At 38.0% G+C, this 20,236-nt stretch overlaps 2 protein-coding genes across 7 annotated transcripts in view; one reads left to right on the top strand and one right to left on the bottom strand.

Moving 5' to 3' along the window:
* PAAF1 (proteasomal ATPase associated factor 1) overlaps positions 1–11,114 on the bottom strand; it is a 39,956-nt gene extending 28,842 nt beyond the window's left edge. For all 6 annotated transcript variants that reach the window (XR_006721117.2, XR_006721118.2, XM_010973116.2 and 3 more), the window contains exons 1-4: positions 10,924–11,114; positions 9,766–9,806; positions 5,912–6,015; positions 2,316–2,405 (exon numbers count right to left, since the gene is read on the bottom strand). Coding sequence is in view for 4 of the 6 variants with exons in the window: in XM_010973116.2 (XP_010971418.2) it covers positions 2,316–2,405; positions 5,912–6,015; positions 9,766–9,806; positions 10,924–11,114 (426 nt within the window). In the remaining 2 variants the exon portion in view is untranslated. The remainder of the gene's footprint in view (positions 1–2,315; positions 2,406–5,911; positions 6,016–9,765; positions 9,807–10,923) is intronic.
* COA4 (cytochrome c oxidase assembly factor 4 homolog) lies at positions 11,104–14,084 on the top strand. Its single transcript, XM_010973118.3, has 2 exons — positions 11,104–11,243; positions 13,225–14,084. The coding sequence occupies exon 2, from the start codon at positions 13,237–13,239 to the stop codon at positions 13,489–13,491; it is 255 nt and encodes an 84-aa protein (XP_010971420.1). The 5' UTR covers positions 11,104–11,243; positions 13,225–13,236; the 3' UTR covers positions 13,492–14,084.
* The last annotated feature ends 6,152 nt before the right edge of the window (positions 14,085–20,236 follow it).

The following is a 20,236-nucleotide window of genomic DNA, read 5'->3' as shown; positions in this document are numbered from 1 at the left end:
TGAGATTTTTAAAAATGCTAAATAATAATGAAATACCATCCCTCAAAATGGTAAAACTTAAAAAAAATTCTAATACCCAGTATTGGCAGAGAATGTCAAGTAAGATTGGTAGAAAAGCAATACAGTAAAAGCCTTTTTTAAACAATGGATAGGGCCCAGTAGTAGGTCAATCACAAAAAATTCAGATAAAGTCAGAAATAATAGAGAATGATACATAAATATCTACATTTTATTTTAACTCAAATATATAAATGTACAGTAAAATTCACTAATCTTTTCATTAGCCCACTGATCACTATAAGGAAGCATTACCTTGGTTTTCTTGTAATATACTATAACTAAAAGGTATATAACTTCCAGTTCCTCTAAAGCAAGGTAAATCTCTAATCACACTTAAAAAGCAATCTAAGAGCAAAGATTCATCCAGGGTTTTTTTGTTTTAATCTTTCCCCTAATATTTTACATTTCTCTTGTCCACACCATACTAAATAGAAGATTTTTTAAAAACTCTTTTTTATCAAGTCTCTATAAAGCAGTCAACTTAATTTCAAAGACATAGTCACTGTCTTTTCACACTCATATTTCATTGGTTTAACATACTGAATTAATTAACATAATTTCAAAAATAATATAGCTGACATTATAACTGATCCTTGGTAAGCAGTCAACTTAACTGGCAGCATCAGTATGCAGACCTCAGAATGCTTACAAGCTGTAAATGTGCTGTGAGCATGGGTCAGAATGGTTTACAGAGGAAATGCAGAGCAACAGTTGACTCAATAAATTAGTTAAGTAGAAGTCAGAACATATCAAAAGCCTTATAATTTACATTTCCTGTGACTCAGCAACTCCACTTTTACAAATGTATTCTAATTTCTTCTTATTTTTGGGAGTAAAGGATTAGCTATAAGTATATCACCAAAATATGAAGTCATTAAGTTGGAGAAAATTAATGTCTAGTAATGTAAGATTAGAAAAATAAATTACAGTAAAGCCATACAGTGGAATACTATGCAACTCTTAAAATAATACACATAAAGTGAACATAGAGTAATGTACATAGTGTATTATTAACAAATAAAAACTAAGTTATAAAAGAACATGTATTATAAAAACCTATTACGGGAAAATATTTTTAAAAAAAGACTGGGAGGGTTAAGTGAAATAATGATATGTAAAGCTTAGCATGGTGCTGGCACATAGCAGGCAATCAATAAATGTTAGCTATTACTACTATGATTTTTCAAAATTGAGATGTAGTTAATGTACAATCTAAGTTACAGGTGTACAACACAGCAGTTCACAATTTTTAAAGATTATACTTCATTTATAGTTATAAAATATTAGCTATATTCCCTGGGTTTTATAATATATCTTTGTTGTTTATTTATTTTATACATAATAGTTTGTAACTCTTAATCCCCTAGCCCAATGTTTCCCATCTCCTCTTCCCTCTCCTCACTGGTAACCATTAGTTTATTCTCTATATCTGTGAATCTGTTTCCTTTTTGTTATATTCACTAGTTCGTTTTATTTTTCACATTCCACGTATAAGTGATACCATACAGTATTTGCCTTTCTCTGACTTATTTCACTTAGCTTAATACCTTCCAAGTCCATCCATGTTGTTGCAAATGGCAAAATTACTATGATTATTATTAATAGATGTTATATAATAAAAGCTCACAACAGTTATTTATCTTTAATTATGGAAATATGAGTAATTTTCATTTTCTTTTATATTTCCTAAATTTCCATCACTAAATGTATATTTATTTTCCAATAAGTGCAAAAAACAGCTCCTTTTGAAAATATATCACACAATAAGAAGCAGAAGGATTTAATATAATCAGTTTATTCACCTATTTCTCACTTTTGCTTCCAAAAAGCCTATGGTAATAGAAAGAACTTTATCACAAAGACCTCTGAAAATCATTCCTCAGTACGCTGTACTTGGAACTTTGAGAAAATGCCCCTGTTCTGCAGGCAAACGGACAGAAATATGAGCAGCAGCAAATTATGCAAACATCAACTACTATCATCATTATCCAAAAGCCAGTAACTAGCTCTGCTAAAACATATATAAGTACATTTCATAAAATTCCTTTAAGATTACCAGTGAGTGGATTTGTACACTTATTCTAAGTGGACCCAAGTATCAGTTTTGCCATATATACAACATTTCATCAGCTGTGTTATCTTATAATGCAAAGTAATGAAAAACACATTAATATGTTTATAGCACTAGACAAGCAGATAAAATGAAAACCCAAATATGCTATTACATTTTCTCCTCATTTTATTAAAATACTTACACTCTTTGTATGAATTCTGGAAAAAGTAGTATATGGTGCCAAAAACTTCGAAGATGCAGTTTCCTTTGGACATGAAATATGAATGCTTTTCTAAAAGGAGAGGGAAAGATGATATCCATCAGTAAATCTACTCCAATGGAATTAAAACTTCTTAAAGAAAACATTAGGATGAGAGAAAACACTTACCTTTTAAGTGTACCCTCTCTAATCCTCCTTCCCCAATGCACAAAACTATCACTCCCCTATAGATCAGCAGTCCTTTTACTGCAGAGAACTGCAATGTAATTTGGTATCGCTGAGCCATTACGTTTTTATGTTTAAGTATACCGTCCCATAGAAGACAAGCCAACAATAAGATACAACTGACAAACATAAGAACATTAATTTTCAGAAGAAAATCTATTATCAGTATTCTCAATTAGCAGTGAGGCAAGGAAAAGGATCTACAGATCTGAGGAAACAGCACCAGTCCCCAGGTTAGGGCCTAAAAGACTAGTCTAAAAATAAACTTGCTGCCTATAAGAACTTTCAGAAAAAATGTTAGACTACTGACATGTATAGTTACCAGAGTGAGAGAGTAGGTAAAGTAAATTATGGTACAGTCATACAAGCTTGGCCAGGCTTGGGGTGCCCATTCTCACCTAGGACTTTAAGACTGGTCATCATAATATAGCTTTCTTACGATTCCCCACGTGTTTTGCCTAGTCATTATTACACTTCTTTCAGCTACTGTATGTAGGAAGATAACACTGGTAACATAGTGTTAAATTATACCTAGAACCAGATGTCAGATTCAAGCGACATAATAATAAACACCAAAATAATATAAATAAATAAATAAATAAATAAATAAATAAATAAATAAATAAACAGATTCAAGTGACATGATTTGCTAAAGGCAGACTTTGTAACCATTTAAGGTAAATATGCTGGTGTTTCAAGGCAGCATGTGTAGAAGTATAAAAGGCTTAGTAAACACCTCCTCAAGGATTCTTGCAATATGACAATCCCTTACTCTAATCAGAATACCAACACCATCCCCTGAGTGTGTATCTCCTATACAGATCTGAGGAGTTGCTCTCACCAAATGGCCCCTAACCTGTTATCTCTTCTGCAATAGTACTTGAAAGTTTCTGGAAATTCTGCTGGACTATGAAAATATCTTCAATAATCAAGATTTTCTGAACTTCTTTATAAGGCTAAACTATGTATAAGCACAGTCCTCAGAGTTCATTAGAAAGAACAGTTTCAAAGTTATAATATTCTCATTACTAAAAATCAGTATGCTCTTATTACAGGTTTTATACTTCTTTAAAAAAACAATTAGATTATCTATACAAACTGTACTTTCTTAGCCAGTGTATTTATGCCTGGCTGCCTGCAGGCCTTTCATTAAATGAGTTTTTGCTTCTAACCGCATGACAAAGTGCATACAGCTGCAAGAGAGCTGACCCGGATTTAGAATTGTCTCCTGTACCCCAAACTAAAGCATCAGCTAAACTCTCTGACTGAATATTCATACCAAGCAAGGATGTGAGGAGCTCTGAAAGCTTAGTGTTTGGGCCATTATAAGAAATGAATTTGCTCTCAGAAGACTTCATTTCTTTGGTGCTAACTATGTAAAAGATTTCAAGAATCAGTGGTCTCCTGCTTATTAATCCTGCAAACCTACCTTTATATCATAAACAGACTATGAAGGAAGATAAGTGCCGAATTACCTTCCAATGTCAGCAGTAGAGAATCATGCTGTTAATGAAAATATTTTAAAGAAAAGTTGCAGGAGATATAACAGACAAAATTCAGTGTGGAAGGGCAAGTGTGAGTATTCCACACCAAGAAAAAATTCAAAGTCAAACTTTCTATCTTTCGGGGTTAGGTTTTTAAGCATAATGACAGATCTATTTAACAGAACAATGTAGCAACATAAAATAGCAAAGTGACTCATGGCAGTTAGGAAACAAATGAATGTTCAACCATAAGCACTTACTGTCTGACCCAGCAGGTACACAGCAGAAATTAGCAATGATGTTGGAGGAGATAAAAATTGTATCAGGGCCTGAGTACAAAGGGAAGAAAGGAAGTCAGCACCAAGGCTGTGGATGGATACTGGCGAAACACCTGGAAAAATGTAGGCTTGCAAGGTGGTGTTATACTTGAAATCAACAGAACTGGGTTTCAATTCTGACATACTGTCTAATCAGCTTCGATCATCAGAGGTTAATTAACCTCTCTGAGTGTGTTTGCTTATCTGCAAAATGGAAATCTAAAATGGCAATCCCACAGGATTGTTATGATAAACAGCAATTCACTTTTGAAATACGTTACAGCTTCTTTCATATGCATTCTTAGTCTCCACTATTCAGCCTGTAAGGTAGAATATTATCTCTGTTTTATAGATGAGGAAACTGAGGCTCAGGGAACTACTAAGTTATCTATCCAAAATCATCTTGCTAGTAAGTGTCAGAGTAACAAAGACTTGGACTCAGATCTTCTGACACTTTCTACAGTACTATTTATGAAAAATAAATATAAAATATATTATAACATGTCAACTATTACTTTGTATAGAGTATAATGAATAAACATTTGCTAAAAATCTTATGTAAAACATAAAATATTCTCTATTCTTTTCAGTATACCTGAAATATCTTATAACCAAAAAAGTTTAACTACACACAAAAAGAAAACAAAAAGGCTGGTTCATCCTTTGGGAACTGCCATAGCATACAGACTGCAGCCATCAGAATGTGGAAGGAAAGTCAGTTCGAGGGCTTCACAACACTTAGTTTGGCCATCTACTCACCTCAAAGACCAACGAAAAAAACTATTAAGTACTACGAATGTAGGTCTCCACCAAGGTGTTGCCAGACACATTATAATGCTATGCTGTACAACATGGTAGATACTAGCCACATAAAGCTTGAAATGTGACCAAAGCAAATGAGGACCTGAATTTCTAATTTTATTTAAAGTTTAATTTTAAAACTGATACTTCATTCAGTTATCAGAAAACTTTTAAGTATGTTTGGAACTACTTAGGTATGTGGATCTATGTTTTTAACTGTAAATTTTTAAAAACCTAAATACATATCAAGTATTCCCAATAAAAAATCAGAGTCTGAATTGAGATGTGTTCTAAGGGTAAAATATACAAAGAATCTCAAAGACTTAATAAGAAAAAAGGAATGTAAACCATCTCTAATAATTTATCATATTAATTCCAGGTTGAAATAATATTTTAGATATATTGGGTTAAATAAAATACATTATTAAAATTAATTTCACCTGTTTATTTTTACCTTTTTAATGTGACTACTAGAAAATTTAAAATTACATACAGGGCTCACATTATTTATCTATTGGACAGCACTGATATAAGGGAAGCAAGAGAAAGTTTGCATCTAAAAACAAATGTTAAGTACCAAAGAAAAAGAAAACTTTTGACATTCAAAGGCAGTAAAAAAAAACTATGATTATTGTACAAATGAAGTGGAGCTGACACTGATATGTAGATAAAAGTATAAATATTTAAAGCAGATATTTAAGTACTACTATAGTTTTGCACATGGTGCCATCTAGAAGACATAAAAACCCACCTTGTTTATTTCATTCACAATAAATCCTTCTGAAGCTGTAACCTCTGGGATGCCATCAAGGCCAATTCCTTGACAAGTTAGGCTGCCATACAAAGTTGGTTTACCTATATAGCACAAAAGAAGCATTTATCAAAAAAAGAGAATTTAACATTTTTCTTCTTGAACACCCAATTCAGGCACCTGTATAGATGAGAGGAAACTGGCTCATGACAGAGAAGCAAGTACTTGTGTTAAAACTGAGGTGAAGTGAATCTAATTTGGAGGGAATACACTCAAGGGCTAAAAGTTATGAACAAAGATTTTGAGATGTAATATAGTATTTGTAGAGAAAGCTACTAGAGTGATCTCAACCTCATTTACTGGCTGTGAAATAAAATTCTTCCAGGATGAAAGGTGAAGACCAACATAAATATATGCATTTATCCACAGTATATACACATAATATACAGTAAAGAATTAAACTTCAGTAATCTGGAAAATTTGCTTAAGTAGGACATTGCTTTTGCAGTGATATGGACGAAATAAAATATTATCCTACACATAATCATATGCAGATGGCAGAATGGAGTTAAAAATGTTTTTTTCTTCTTCTGAGCCTCCTATATACACTTTTGTAACAGCCCATAACATGTCGTTTACATTTCCAGCTTCCCTATGAGACTGTGAAGTCCTTGAGTTCACAAACTAGCAAGGTGCTACAAATTATTCAGTAAATACCTGCTGCACCAAACAGAGATTCTAAGAGTAAAAGGGAAGTAAAAACCATCATGGATTCACACAGAGTGGGAGACCTTCTTAGAGAGGGTGGGACTTAAGTAGGACCTTGAAAGAAAGCTAGGCAGAAGAGAAAGGAAACTGCAAGTCAGGGAGGGGGCGTATCAAGAATAAAAGACACAAAGAACAAGAGGGAAGGAGGGATCAATTAATATACTAGTTCAGTGACAACAGTCATGGAAAAGGTAGTTGAAAGATATTAATTAAGCAACTCACAATCGAGGGTAGAAGTTTGGCCTAGAGAAGATACAGTAAAGAAGCTTCAGCAGGGAAGTGGCATGAAATGCTAGTTCAGAAAGATGCCACAAAACAGGACTGAGGGAACTCTGCTTTTTGTCCCACTCCATGATTCTCTCCTGGCTTCCCTAACCATCCTGTGAAGTCTGGCCTTTATGGTACATCATTTCAGCCAATCTCCTGTTAGTACCCTCAGTGAGCACTCTACAATTGTAAAGTCACTGAAATGACCTCAATCTTGGTTTTTTGTCTATGTAACAAAAGTAGAATTAATCCAGTCAGTCATGTTCTACATTTCTAAGCATAGGCTGCTGAGTGCTACTACAGAAAATGACACAACTGCAGACTGGCACCATTACAATTTCCTACAGAGCTTCAAACTCTGCAGCTTTGCAGTCCTTTTGCCCCTTTTATTCCCCAGAGCAGCCAGTTCTCATGACACCTATCCTGCCATCAAAACTTCTTTCATAACAGCCAAAAAGTGGAAATGACTTTGTTACGGAAATGACAGACCAGCCAAGAAACAAGCACCACTCGGAGGGTTGGAGTACTCAGATGTATTACACCGGCGGGCTCAGAGGGGCTTCTGCTCCGAAGCTCTGAGCACCTCCAAGACGTGCACATGAGGTTTTATAGAGTAAAGTACAAGCTTGGGGTATTCAGCCAATAGGCATGGAACAGCTTTAGCAGCATCATTATCTCAAAAGTAGAGGCAGGGAGGCAGCAAACCAACATTCCAAAGCCAGATATGTATCTTTGAAAACCCAGCTGGCTAGCAAAAAAACATGAACAGCAAACCAACACTAATTAACTTAGATTTACCAGTTAGTCCAGCAGAACTCAGATCAGTATTCCAATACTTAGATTTGTGAGCTATCTTGTTAGACCAGCCCAGCTTTTCCTTCACATTCTTAGACTTGAGTCACCTTGTTAGCCCAGCCCGGCTTTACCTTCACAATTTAAGTGTCCATCTACTGATGAAAAAGCAAAAAATGGGGTATATCCTTACAATAGAATATTACTTGGCCACAAAAATAAATGAATGCTACAAAATGGATAAACCTTGAAATTATGCTAAATCAAAGGCATAAAAGGCCACATATTACAATTCCATTTATGTGAAACATCCAGAAGAGACAAATCTATAGAGACAGAAAGTCAGTTAGTGACTGCTAGGGGCTGGGAGGAGGGTGGAATGGGGAGTGACTGCTAAAGAGTACAGGGTTTCTTTTAAAATGTTTGGAATTAGATAGTGGTGATAGACACACAACTCTGTGAATATACTAAAATCCACTGAATTGTACACTTTAAAAAGGTGAACCTTATGGTATGGGAATTATATCTCAGTAAAGTTATTATCTAAAAAAAATTAGAATCCTAACAGGTAGGTAAACTGATACAGTTGTGAGAAACAGAAATAATGTATGTAAAGCATCTAGCACATTAGCACACATTTTATTTTAATAAACTGTTATTTCAGGGAAAAAAAAAACTCTTCCTTAAGAGCTGACCCTAATTCCAACATCATGAAGAAAATTGAGGATATAAGATAGTCTCAAATTTCCATATCTACATCTACACTTAAGCTCATCTTCTTTCATCTTAGCCTTTCAGACTTAAGTCTCTCCTCCAAGGCACTGATTTTTCAGTTAGTTCTTTTTTCCTTTACCTACATCTTATATCTTAATTGCTTTCCATTAGTACCCATGTTTAAAAATAAAATAAAAACCCTTGATTCTTTTAACTTTATTTTTTAGTTGAAGTATAGTCAGTTTACAATGTTGTGTCAATTTCTGGTGTACAGCACAATGTTTCAGTCATACATATACATACATAAATTCTTTTTCATATATTTTCCATTATAAGTTATTACAAGATATTGACTATAGTTCCCTGTGCTATACCGTAGAAACTTGTTTATCTATTTTATATATAGTAGTTAGTATCTGCAAATCTCCAACTCCCAATTTATCCCTTCACACCTCCTTTCCCCCTTGGTAACTGTAAGTTTAAAAACCTTTGATTTTTGAGACCTTCTAGCTACCACCCTTCTCCTGTGCAGCACCAATTTCCTCAAAAGAAAACTCTATTTAAAACTCTATTTCTCATAGAAATAGAATATATTATTATATAAAAACATAAAGTATCTCCAAAATGAAAAAATAACCACTAAAACAAAATTTTCTCACAAATTTAGAAGTTACCACATGTTACCACACTAATTGCAAACGAATGAACTGGAATAACACATGAATGTCATCCAAAGGAAACACTTACAAGACTTGAGAACTAACAATATATGGCAGGGTGAAGTGACTAGGCTTTTTACTCTGATACCTAGAACGGTGGTAACTTAAGAAATGAGAAAATCAAGAAAGAGAACCCATTTGACAACAGAAGTGCTTGGCTTCAGGTTTTGGATTTGATAAACTCAAGATGACAGTGAGAACTTTAAGCAGAAACATTTAGCAGACAGCTATTTAATCTCTGCTTGAAATTGAAGAGAGGTCAGAACTAGAACTGCAGATCTAGAACTGCAGGACAATCACAACTGAAGCTACAGAACTGCTTAGGATACAATAATGAATGGCTAAGAGACTGATAAAGATGCACCAGCAATGTCTCCACAGATAAGTTTGTGGCTTCCAATGGAAAACTAATCTGAAGACTTTCCCCTAGAATGGAGAAGTTGGAGTGATGTCAGAACAGCACAGACTAGTTAAGAACATTTGAAGACTATGAGCACTGTATAAGCAGTCTGGGCCAGGAGAAAGCAGGAAGCTCTCTTTTAGTAGTAAATTCTCTTTTTCTAAAGGGAAAGCATATAGATTTAAGGACATTACCTGGGGGGTGACAGCTCAGCCAGGCCTCCCCTTCATCCTTCCTATGAAGAGACAAAAACCTAATTAGGCTCACTCAATGTCAAAAAGGATCCTAATTTGGCCACTAGCACTTAGAAATGATCTAGTCTAAAATCTCATCCAGGCATAGACAAATTTTATTTGTTGAAGAAAGTTTTGTGGATTAAGTGTTTAATGCATAGATCTGTCGGTTAAATGAATCTCAAATATTCCACCATATATTTGATGAAATACTTACTAGCTGCACAATCTTGGGCAAGTTATTTCCTGATTCTGGACTTGTGTTCTCTCAGAGGCCCTTGGTAGCCCTCAATAAATGTCAGTGTTCTTCCTATTACACATTTTGTGTTGTAGTAAGTAATGTGTATTTTATTTTAGCCCACTTAGTAAAGTGTAAGTTTCTTAAATGCAGGAGACTATGCTTTATTCATCTTCACCACTGTTTTAATTTGAAAAACTTATGAGTAATAATGGTTGCCATTCACAGCACTGCTGTACTCATTCTGGTGCCTAGCATAATTTGCACAGTATATGATCAATAAATATATGTTAAATGAGTGAATGGTTTGCTGTGCATCCCTAATTAAGCTGTTAATTTCTTGAGGGCAGGAACCACCCCTTAAATTTAAAGTGCACATTTGAACTCCACGGAGTATCTATCTAGGTCAATCTCGACAAGGTAGGCGTTACGCTGTTTCCTTAACAGAATTGTACAATATGAGTAATACACCACTAGGGGCCGAGGAAGATACAAAGATTCCATCGCACAATGACAATGCGGTGGTGGCAAGTACCGGGACTTTTATAAATAGCTGAGGACCAATATTTGCTAAATGACCATGACTACTTGGCCAAGAGACTTCCTGCCTCCCAATTTTCCAGTCTTTCTCCAACTGACTGATCCTATTCTGACTCTGGAATCACACGACGCGTATGTGTTTTTTTGCCCTCAGCATAGCTCTTCTGAGGCTGAAAAACAATGGCCATGGGCGTTTGAGACTTCTTTTTCTAGACCCAGGGTTCCCTCAACAATTGATGAGGTAATCCATATGGATATCCTGGATCGAGCATGGCTCTCCTTAACGTAAAGGCAACATCTGCTACCCGCCTCCTCCGTCCCGGTTCTGGACCTGAATTCACCTGAGGGCTTGGGCCCAGTCGCTCTGAATCCTCAAAGGCGCCGCCATCTTGACCCCGCCTCCACCAGACCGCCTCTTCCGCTCTTTCCCGGAAGTGGGTCCTCCGAAGGAGCTGCGTCGAGAACGAAGGGCGGGATCTATACCGACAGACCACCAATGAAAATGCGCGATAGGTCCTCTTCTCCACCCCATCCATTTGCTCGCGCGCGCTCCCCACAGGAGGCTGGTTCCTGACAGAAGGGTCGGAAGAGTTCCAGCTGCCTGTAAAACCGACGCCGCTGTGCAGGAGCGCGCGTCCTTCGAGTCTTGTCAGCCTGATCGGTGAGCACTGTGTGCCGTGTGCATGCGCGGTGTAGCGCAGCAGGCACAACGGGGGTGTGCCCGGTGGCCGCGTGGGGGCGCGCGTGCACGCGTCCTCTCCTGAAGGTGGGAGAGGAGCGTTGGGTGACTTAGCCACGTGGATTTCTCTGCTTTCCCATCCTTTCCATGCCTTCTTAGTCCAGACCAGCCTCCACAACCAGCTGCCGACCATCTGGCTTGCCCTGATCTCTGTGCAAGGGTCTATCTCTCTTTACTCCAGGGGAGGCTGAAGCTGGGTAATGGTGGGAAAAAGTACAGTAGCATTTACTTTATTTCTGTTGTAGCCCATGCACGTGTCATTCATTATTATATTAATCCTTACAGGAACTCTGCGAGTTAAATATTACCTTAGAAAAGATTGCACGCTAAGGCATGTTCATAGTAAGGCGAGGTGCTGGTATTCGAACCCAGATTTCTTGGCTTAGGATCCAAGGCACTGTTTTTCCCACCGTACTTGTTCTAAGGGGTTTGCCCCTTGCCTTAAAAGAGCTCACTGTATTTAGGAAGAGGAAACACGTACGGGAGCTATCATTCATTGAACTCTTTGGACGTGCCAGGCTCCTTAACGTACGTTATCTCATTTAGTCGTCAGCAGTATTGTGAGGTAGATATTACCTGTTTTTCAAGAGAGATTTTGAAGTGGTTTACCCAAAGTCACTCAAAGAGTCGGTAACAAAGCTAAGTTTCCAATTCAAGTCTGTTTTCAAAGCTCATTTTCCCCCTCCTCTCTTAGGTTATACTGCCTCCAAAGCAGAGAGTTTTGTATAGGTATAGAGTCCTTAAATCCTTCTCGTGACTTCGGCATTGCCTTCTGGACGCCTTAACATGATTACCAAGGCGTTGCTATGATCAGATACTTTCTCATTTAACCAATTTCATTAATTTTCCCGTTCTCATACTCTATTCTCCAGTCATGTAGAACTTGCAATTCCCCTTCTGTCACATTCTGTCTCAGACCCTCACCCTGCTCATCCATTGACCAGGAATATTCTTTATATCTTTGGCTAACTCTTATTCATTCATCCTTCAAGTCTCAGTTTAGAAATCACTTTCTCCAGGAAGCCTTCCCTGCCTATTCCTGCCCTTGTCTGGATTAGGTATTCCCCTACTGTGTTCCCAGTCTTAGCTGTCTGTACATACTGTACACAAGTAAATAGCCTATTTACTTGTCTAGATTGTAAACTCTATGAAGGCAGGCACTGTGTCTGTCTTGCTCACTCCTGTATCCTTAACTTTAGCATAATGCGGGGTATGTGATAGCTCCTCAGTGATCATTTCTTGAATGAATCAGAGACTCAGGAAAGGCATTAAAGAGTCCTAGCTCATTTACAGCCTGTCATGGTGAAATTTGTACAAAAGCTGAGGTCATTTCTCTTCAAACCTTTCTGTATGCTACCTTGTGCTGGGTATTCTGAAGCAGATTATTGTGGGAAGACAGTCTGGGCGAATACACCTTATATTAAGTACACTCACTCACCTCACAGACTCATTTCTTGCCCTGGACCCTGTATGCTCCATATTACAGCCACACAGCTCTCTCCATTCCTCCCATATGTCAAACCCTACCCATACTTGGGTACTCTCTCAAGTGTTAAACTTTGTTCTAATCCAGCCGTAGAATAAAGCCAATTGGATGGAAGAAGATAGCTAATTCAATTCTATTATTAGAATCATTTCGAGCTTATTAGTGCTGTGCTAAGCATTCTCATGTACTTTATCTCATTCTGTTCAGTTCAAACCATTTTGCAGTGCCTGCTCTCTGCCAGGGAGCGCCAAGGTAAATCAGACCCAGTATCTCTCCTCAAATAGCTTACAATCTCCAAGAGGAGACATATGTATAAATAGGCTATAACAATGCAGTGGTCAGTGTTACTTACAACAGAGGAACAGCATCATACATAATCATGTCCCTACTCTAACCTTCCCTCCATTGATGTTCTAGAGACTCCCAAAGATGTCAGCGCAAGGCCATACCTGGTCCCGACCGATGAAGAAGGAGGATGAGGAAGAAGACCCACTGGATCAGCTGATCTCCCGCTCTGGCTGTGCTGCTTCCCACTATGCAGTGCAGGAGTGCATGGCCCAGCATCAGGACTGGCGACAGTGCCAGCCACAGGTGCAGGCCTTCAGGGATTGCATGAGTGAACAGCAGGCAAGGCGAAGGGAGGAGCTGCAGAGGAGGAAAGAGCAAAGCAGTGCCCACAGCTGAAATCCCAAACCACCTATCCCCAGAGGATGGCCCTGCAGAAACTAGCACCCAGAGAGATCATGGGAGGAAGAAATCCTAAACAGTGGAAGTGTGGGCCAAGAAGTGTAAGACTTGGGGATAGTCTTGGGCCTGGGGTTGAAAGCCAGGCAGCCATGGGTTTGGACATGACTGCCATAAAAAGCTGTCATATTTTCATGTTGAGATCCCACACATCCTCATCCATCTTGTGCCACCAATATTAAATACTGACCAGTATTTGCCATGTAAAACAAGAATGGAGTTAAGGGATGCTCTCCTACCCTGTGTCCTGGGTCAGTGTGTCTAGCCCTGAGCTGATTACATGGACATTTAATTTTAAAGTAAATTCACAATCTAAAGGTAAATTTGTTACCTAATCATTTCTTCATTTATTAAGTCACTGGTTCAAAAACTTCAGGGTTTTCAGAGACCTTCTCATGTGCCAGGCACCGTGTTGGAAACTGATGTGATGAAAATATGATCTCTGCCTTCATGTTGCTTAGTCTGGTTTGAGAGAGAAACAAAACAACACTAGAACAACTAATCCTAACAATAATATAAATGACTTTATCTCATCATTTGTTCTGGATATTTCAGTCAATCTAATGGAAGGAAAAGCAAATGGGAAACAAACACTGAGTACCTCTCATATGCCAGACTCTGTTGAATTAGAAAATGCAGAGTCTTAACTCAGCACACTCCCAACCCAGCAAACACAATGTTAGCTTGATGTTTTAAAAAGTACATTAACATAACATACAGATTTTCAGCTTTTGAACAATGTGAGGCTGTCAACGTGGAGCTTAGAGTCCTACGTGACAATTTTCTGAAGCTGAATAATGATTTTTCTTTTAGGTGGTTGTGTTCTCCAGTTCACAACAGTTCGCCACTGCTTTTCATTTTTCTTCCATGGAGCTGCATTACCCATTCTGTTACTTTCTGTCTAGCCCTGTAAAGCATTTGGGAGTTGGAAGGGAGCTGGGAGAGTGACCCCTGCTACAGAGCTGGAGTGCAAAGGGGCATATGCTCTCATCAATAGCAGCAACATTTCTTGAGTGTGTGTGTGTGTGTGTGTGTGTTATCACAAATCAGAAATACAGTAGCCCTAAAACTACTTTGAGCCTTTGTGTTGGTATTTGGAGAGGGGAGAAAGAGAAAAGAGGGGAGAAAATATGAGGAATACCAGTCCAAAGAATAATAAAGTCCAGTTTCAGCCTTGAAGCAGAAGGGGATGACTGGGTGTATAGAAAGAGATGAATCTCTGTTGGGCCATGTGTGCTCAGTGTCGTGTGTCATCAGAGGGAGCAGTGTGGACTGCAGCTGTCAGCAAGAATCTCAAAGAAGAGAATGGAGTTGAGTTGACACCATTAAAAATGAAGTAGATATTACCTATTTGTAACATATATAGCAGAAAGGATTACCATCTGCAACAAATAAAAAGTACCTAGAAATCAGTAAGGAAAAGCAATAGTCCAACTGACAAGTAAACAAAGTTAAGTATACCCACAAAACATAGGAAAATGTAAATATATTCTACATAACTGATAATCAGAGAAATGCAGGTCTTAAAAACAAAGTACTGTTAGATGATTCTATTGACAAAAATTAAGTATTTTTTTCTTCCATTTTTTTAAACATTGTTTTTTTTTGAGTTATAGTCATTTTACAATGTTGTGTCAAGTTCCAGTGTAGAGCACAATTTTTAGGTTATATATGAACATACATACATTCATTGTCACATTCTCTTTCACTGTCAGCCACCATAAGATCCTATATATATTTCTTGTGCTATACAGTATAATCTTGTTTATCTATTCTACATTTTGAAATCCCAGTCTGTCCCTTCACACCCCCCATCCCCCTTGCAACCACAAGTCTGTATTCTATGTCTATGAGTCTGTTTCTGTTTTGTATTTATGTTTTTTTTAATTTAGATTCTGCATATGAGTGATCTCATATGGTGTTTTACTTTCTCTCTCTGGCTTACTTCACTTAGAATGACATTCTCCAGGAACATCCATGTTGCTGCAAATGGCATTATGTTGTTGGCTTTTATGGCTGAATAGTATTCCATTGTATAAATATACCACATCTTCTTTATCCGGTCATCTGTTGATGGACATTTAGGCTGTTTCCATGTCTTGGCTATTGTAAATAGTGCTGCTATGAACATTGGGGTGCAGGTGTCTTTGAAATAGGGTTCCTTCTGGATATATGCCCAGGAGCGGGATTCCTAGGTCATATGGTAAGTCTATTCCTAGTCTTTTGAGGAATCTCCATACTGTTTTCCACAGTGGCTGCACCAAACTACATTCCCACCAGCAGTGTTGGAGGGTTCCCTTTTCTCCACAGCTTCTCCAGCATTTGTCATTTGTGGACTTTTGAATGATGGCCATTCTGGCTGGTGGGAGGTGATACCTCATTGTAGTTTTGATTTGCATTTCTCTGATAATTAGTGATATTGAGCATTTTTTCATGTGCCTATTGATCATTTGTATTTCTTCCTTGGAGAATTGCTTGTTTAGGTCCTCTGCTCATTTTTGGATTGGGTTGTTTATTTTTTTCTTATTAAGTCATATGAGCTGCTTATATATTCTGGAGATAAAGCCTTTGTCGATTTCATCGTTTGCAAAAATTTTCTCCCATTCCATAGGTTGTCGTTTGTTTTACTTATGGTTTCCTTTGCTGTGCAGAAGCTTGTAAGTTTAATTAGGTCCCATTTGTTTATTCTTGCTTTTATTTCTATTGCTTGGGTAGACTGCCCTAGGAGAACATTTTTGAGACGTATGTGAGACAATATTTTGCCTATATTTTCTTCTAGGAGGTTTATTGTATATTGTCTTGTGTTTAAGTCTTTGGTCCATTTTGAGTTTATTTTTGTGTATGGTGTAAGGGAGTGTTCTAGCTTCATTGATTTACATGCTGCTGTCCAGTTTTCCCAACACCATTTGCTGAAGAGACTGTCTTTATTCCATTGTATATTCGTGCCTCCTTTGTTGAAGATTAGTTGACCAAAAGTTTGTGGGTTCATTTCTGGGCTCTCTATTCTGTTCCATTGGTCCATATGTCTGTTTTTGTACCAATACCATGCTGTCTTGATGACTGTAGCTCGGTAGTATTGTCTGAAGTCTGGGAGACTTATTCCTCCAGCCTCTTTCTTCTTCTTCAGTAATGCTTTGGCAATTCTAGGTCTTTTGTGGTTCCATCTAAATTTTATAACGATTTGTTCTAGTTCTGTGAAATATGTCCTGGGTAATTTGATAGGGATTGTATTAAATCTGTAGATTGCCTTGGGCAGTATGACCATTTTAACAATATTGATTCTTCCAATCCAGGAGCATGAGATATCTTTCCATTTTTTTAAGTCTTCTTTAATTTCCTTAATCAGTGTTTTATAGTATTCTGTGTATAAGTTTTTCACCTCCTTGGTTAGGTTAACTCCTAGGTATTTTATTAGTTTGGGTGCTATTTTAAAGGGGATTGTTCCTTTACTTTCTTTTTCTGTTGATTCATCATTAGTGTAAAGAAATGCAACTGATTTTTGAATGTTAATCTTGTAACCTGCTACCTTGCTGAATTCTTCGATTATTTCTAGTAGTTTTTGTGTGGACCTTTTAGGGTTTTCTATATATAGTATCATGTCATCTATGTATAGTGACACTTTTACCTCTTCTATTCCAATTTGGATCCCTTTTATTTCTCTCTCTTGCCTGATTGCTGTGGCTAGGACTTCCAAGACGATGTTGAATAGGAGTGGTGATAGTGGGCAGCCTTGTCTTGTCCCAGATTTTAGTGGGAAACTTTTGAGTTTTTCACTGTTGAGTACTATGCTGGCTGTAGGTTTGTCATATATAGCTTTTATTATGTTGACGTATGTTCCCTCTATACCCACTTTGGTGAGAGTTTTTATCATAAATGGGTGTATTAAAAGTGTTTTAATGACCAGTATTGGTAGGGATGGAAGGAAACAGACATATTCACATATTGAAGGGATCATAAATTAGTAATGCTTTTCAGGGCAATTTGGTGACATCTATAAATATCTTAAATATTTAAACAGTAATTCCTCTTTTAGGAATCCTCTTAAACATCTTTTTACAAGATGTATATGCTATTAGATTCATTGCAGCACTGTTTATAATAGTGAAAAATGGTCACAATGTAAAGTTCCATCCATAAGGACTATATTTGCTTATATATTCAAATCTGTTACAATAGAAATGTATCTATGTATTAATTTGTGTAATTAAAGTAGAAATAATAGGCCATAGATGTAGGACAGGGGATTCTAGCAGAGGGGAAGGGTATAAGAACCTCCTCAGCAAGAGGAATGGCTTTCAAACTAGCTAAGCGTAGGGAACAGGTTTGGGAGGGCTCCAGTCTAACAGGGAGCTAACACTGTGGGGGGGTCACAGAATGTTTGGGCAAGGAGACCTCTATTGCCACTCAGGCCTGTTTCCTCAAATAAAGGGGGATAATTCCTATTTAATAGGCATACTAAGAGAATTAAATGAAAGATAATACATAAATATCTGGAAATAAAATTTGTTAGCATTTACTGATCTATTATAACACATGTATGGAGCATTTAACCCAGGGTGTCTGGTTCCAGCACCTGTGGTCTCAATCCCTATGACATGCTGCTTTCAAATCCCACTATGCCACTTACTGGCTGTGTGATTTTGGGCAAATTACTTAACATCTCAGGATCTGTTTTTTCTTCTTTAAAAATGTAGTTATAATACCTTTCTCACAGGCATCAAAACTAATGCATATAGTGGGGAGGGTATAGCTCAGTGGTAGAGCATGTGCTTAGAATGCACAAGGTCCTGAATTTGATCCCCAGTACCTCAAAAAAAATAATTGAAAAAAAACCTAATTAATGTAGATCTTCCTCATAGGGTTCTTGAAAGAATGAGTACTGGTAAAGAGTTTGGCAACAGTGTCTGGCACATAGTAAGCATTCACTGGATGTTAGCTATATCACCATTATTATTGTGTGCTAGTCACTGTCCTGAGCTACATTATCTTCTGGTCCTCCTAACACTCAACTAACTGCCCTTTATAGAGGAGGAAGTAAAGGTCAGACTGAGGATTAGACTCCAAGGGTGTCTTGTTCCAAAGCCTGTGCTATTCTTTGCTCTTTGCTCTCTCACAAGCATCCAGTGCCTATTATGGTGCTTAACACACACTAAGTGACCCTACTTACTGTGTAAATATTACTTTACCTTTTTTTAGTGCTTTATAAAAAGGAAATTAACCAGCACAACTTGCCCACAGTGTTCTCGATTAGTATGTTTTTTAATCTCTCAGCTATGCAGCCCACAGCCATGGAGCTGGAGTTTAGGGGGGTCCATGCCTGTTCCTATACAATCCACACCTACCTCTGCAGAGAAGCTTAGTGCCAGGGATGAGTGGAGAGACCTGTTGGCTGGGTGCCACCCTTGGCTAGGCCTCAGGCAGACTCATGATTTGGCTCTTCCCTGCAAGGTCCTTGGCTGGGGACGTGGCCTGTGCTCAGTACAAAGGTGCACTGTAATGTGTTTTACTAAATGAGTAATAAGATACTCCTCCCACTCTTCCTCCCTCAGGTAAAATTGCCAAAGTCCTGGGCTGCTGACTTTAGAAATCCAAGGAGAACTGGAGGGGGTCCAGGTTGAAACTTTATACTTGCCCACTGTATGGAATGCTAGGACTCCCTGCTCTGCCCCAGCAGGGACCTAAGGCAGGCAGAGGAAGTGGGAAGGGTTCTCTCCTTCTCTAAGCTATCTTCTGAAGAAGACTTTCTTTCTTCAGAGCCTGAACATCTTTCAGAGCCTGGCTATTCTGTCTAAATGTGGAGCTGATTCCCTCAACCTGAAATGCCTGAGAATGAGTTATTCCAGGGTGGGTATAAGAGCTAAGTGAATCATTTCAGATTCTCCAGGGAAATCAGACATTTGAAGACAAAAACAGCACAAAGAGATCAAAGTACAGATTAAACAAGCTTGGGGTACACTGGCTGCTTCTGTCTGTAGTGCCTTGCCAGCAGGTCCAGTTGCAGACATGCCCAATGCATGCTCAGAGAGCTTTCCTTGCCTAAGTACACTTTATATCCTACAGACAGGACCAGGGTCTCTGAACATTACTACAGTATCTGAGTGGTCAAAACATCCAGATTCCATTTTTTTTTCTCTACAACTAGAACATACCCTTTCAGAATCCACAGCTGGCAATTTTTAGGCTTGATGGTGGAGGACCAAGCTACCTCAGCCAGAGGAATGGGGCTCACACGTGAAGCTGAGGAATCCACTGGCCTCCACTAGGAAAACTGTCCATTTAACTTGGGCATTCAGTCCCTCTTGAAAGTTACTGATCTACATAAAAATCCATTTCTAAAAATCTCAGTAATGTGTACAATACCAGCAATCGAGTGACTTGGAGCTATCCCTGTGACCTTGGCCAAGTCTCTTTCCCTCCTGGGCCAGTTAACTCATCTGTAAAATGAAGAGCAAAACAGATTATCTCAAAGGTTATGTATTGATAGAGCCAAAACTAGAATCCAGGTACTCTGACTTCTAATCCATTGACCTTCCCTTTCTTCTCTCCTGTCTAGCCTTCATGTTTTTGCAGCAGTACTAGACACAGTTTAACCTTTATTGGGTTCAAAACTAAAAGTATGCTGAAGGAATGAACTATGGATATATGCAACAACATGGATAAAACATCAGAGTAAGTGAATCAAGTC

Source organism: Camelus bactrianus, chromosome 10 (assembly GCF_048773025.1).
Source record: "Camelus bactrianus isolate YW-2024 breed Bactrian camel chromosome 10, ASM4877302v1, whole genome shotgun sequence".
In the NCBI taxonomy this organism is placed as follows: Eukaryota; Metazoa; Chordata; class Mammalia; order Artiodactyla; family Camelidae; genus Camelus; species Camelus bactrianus.
Note: the sequence above shows the minus strand (reverse complement) of the source record. Positions and strands in the feature narration are given on the sequence as shown.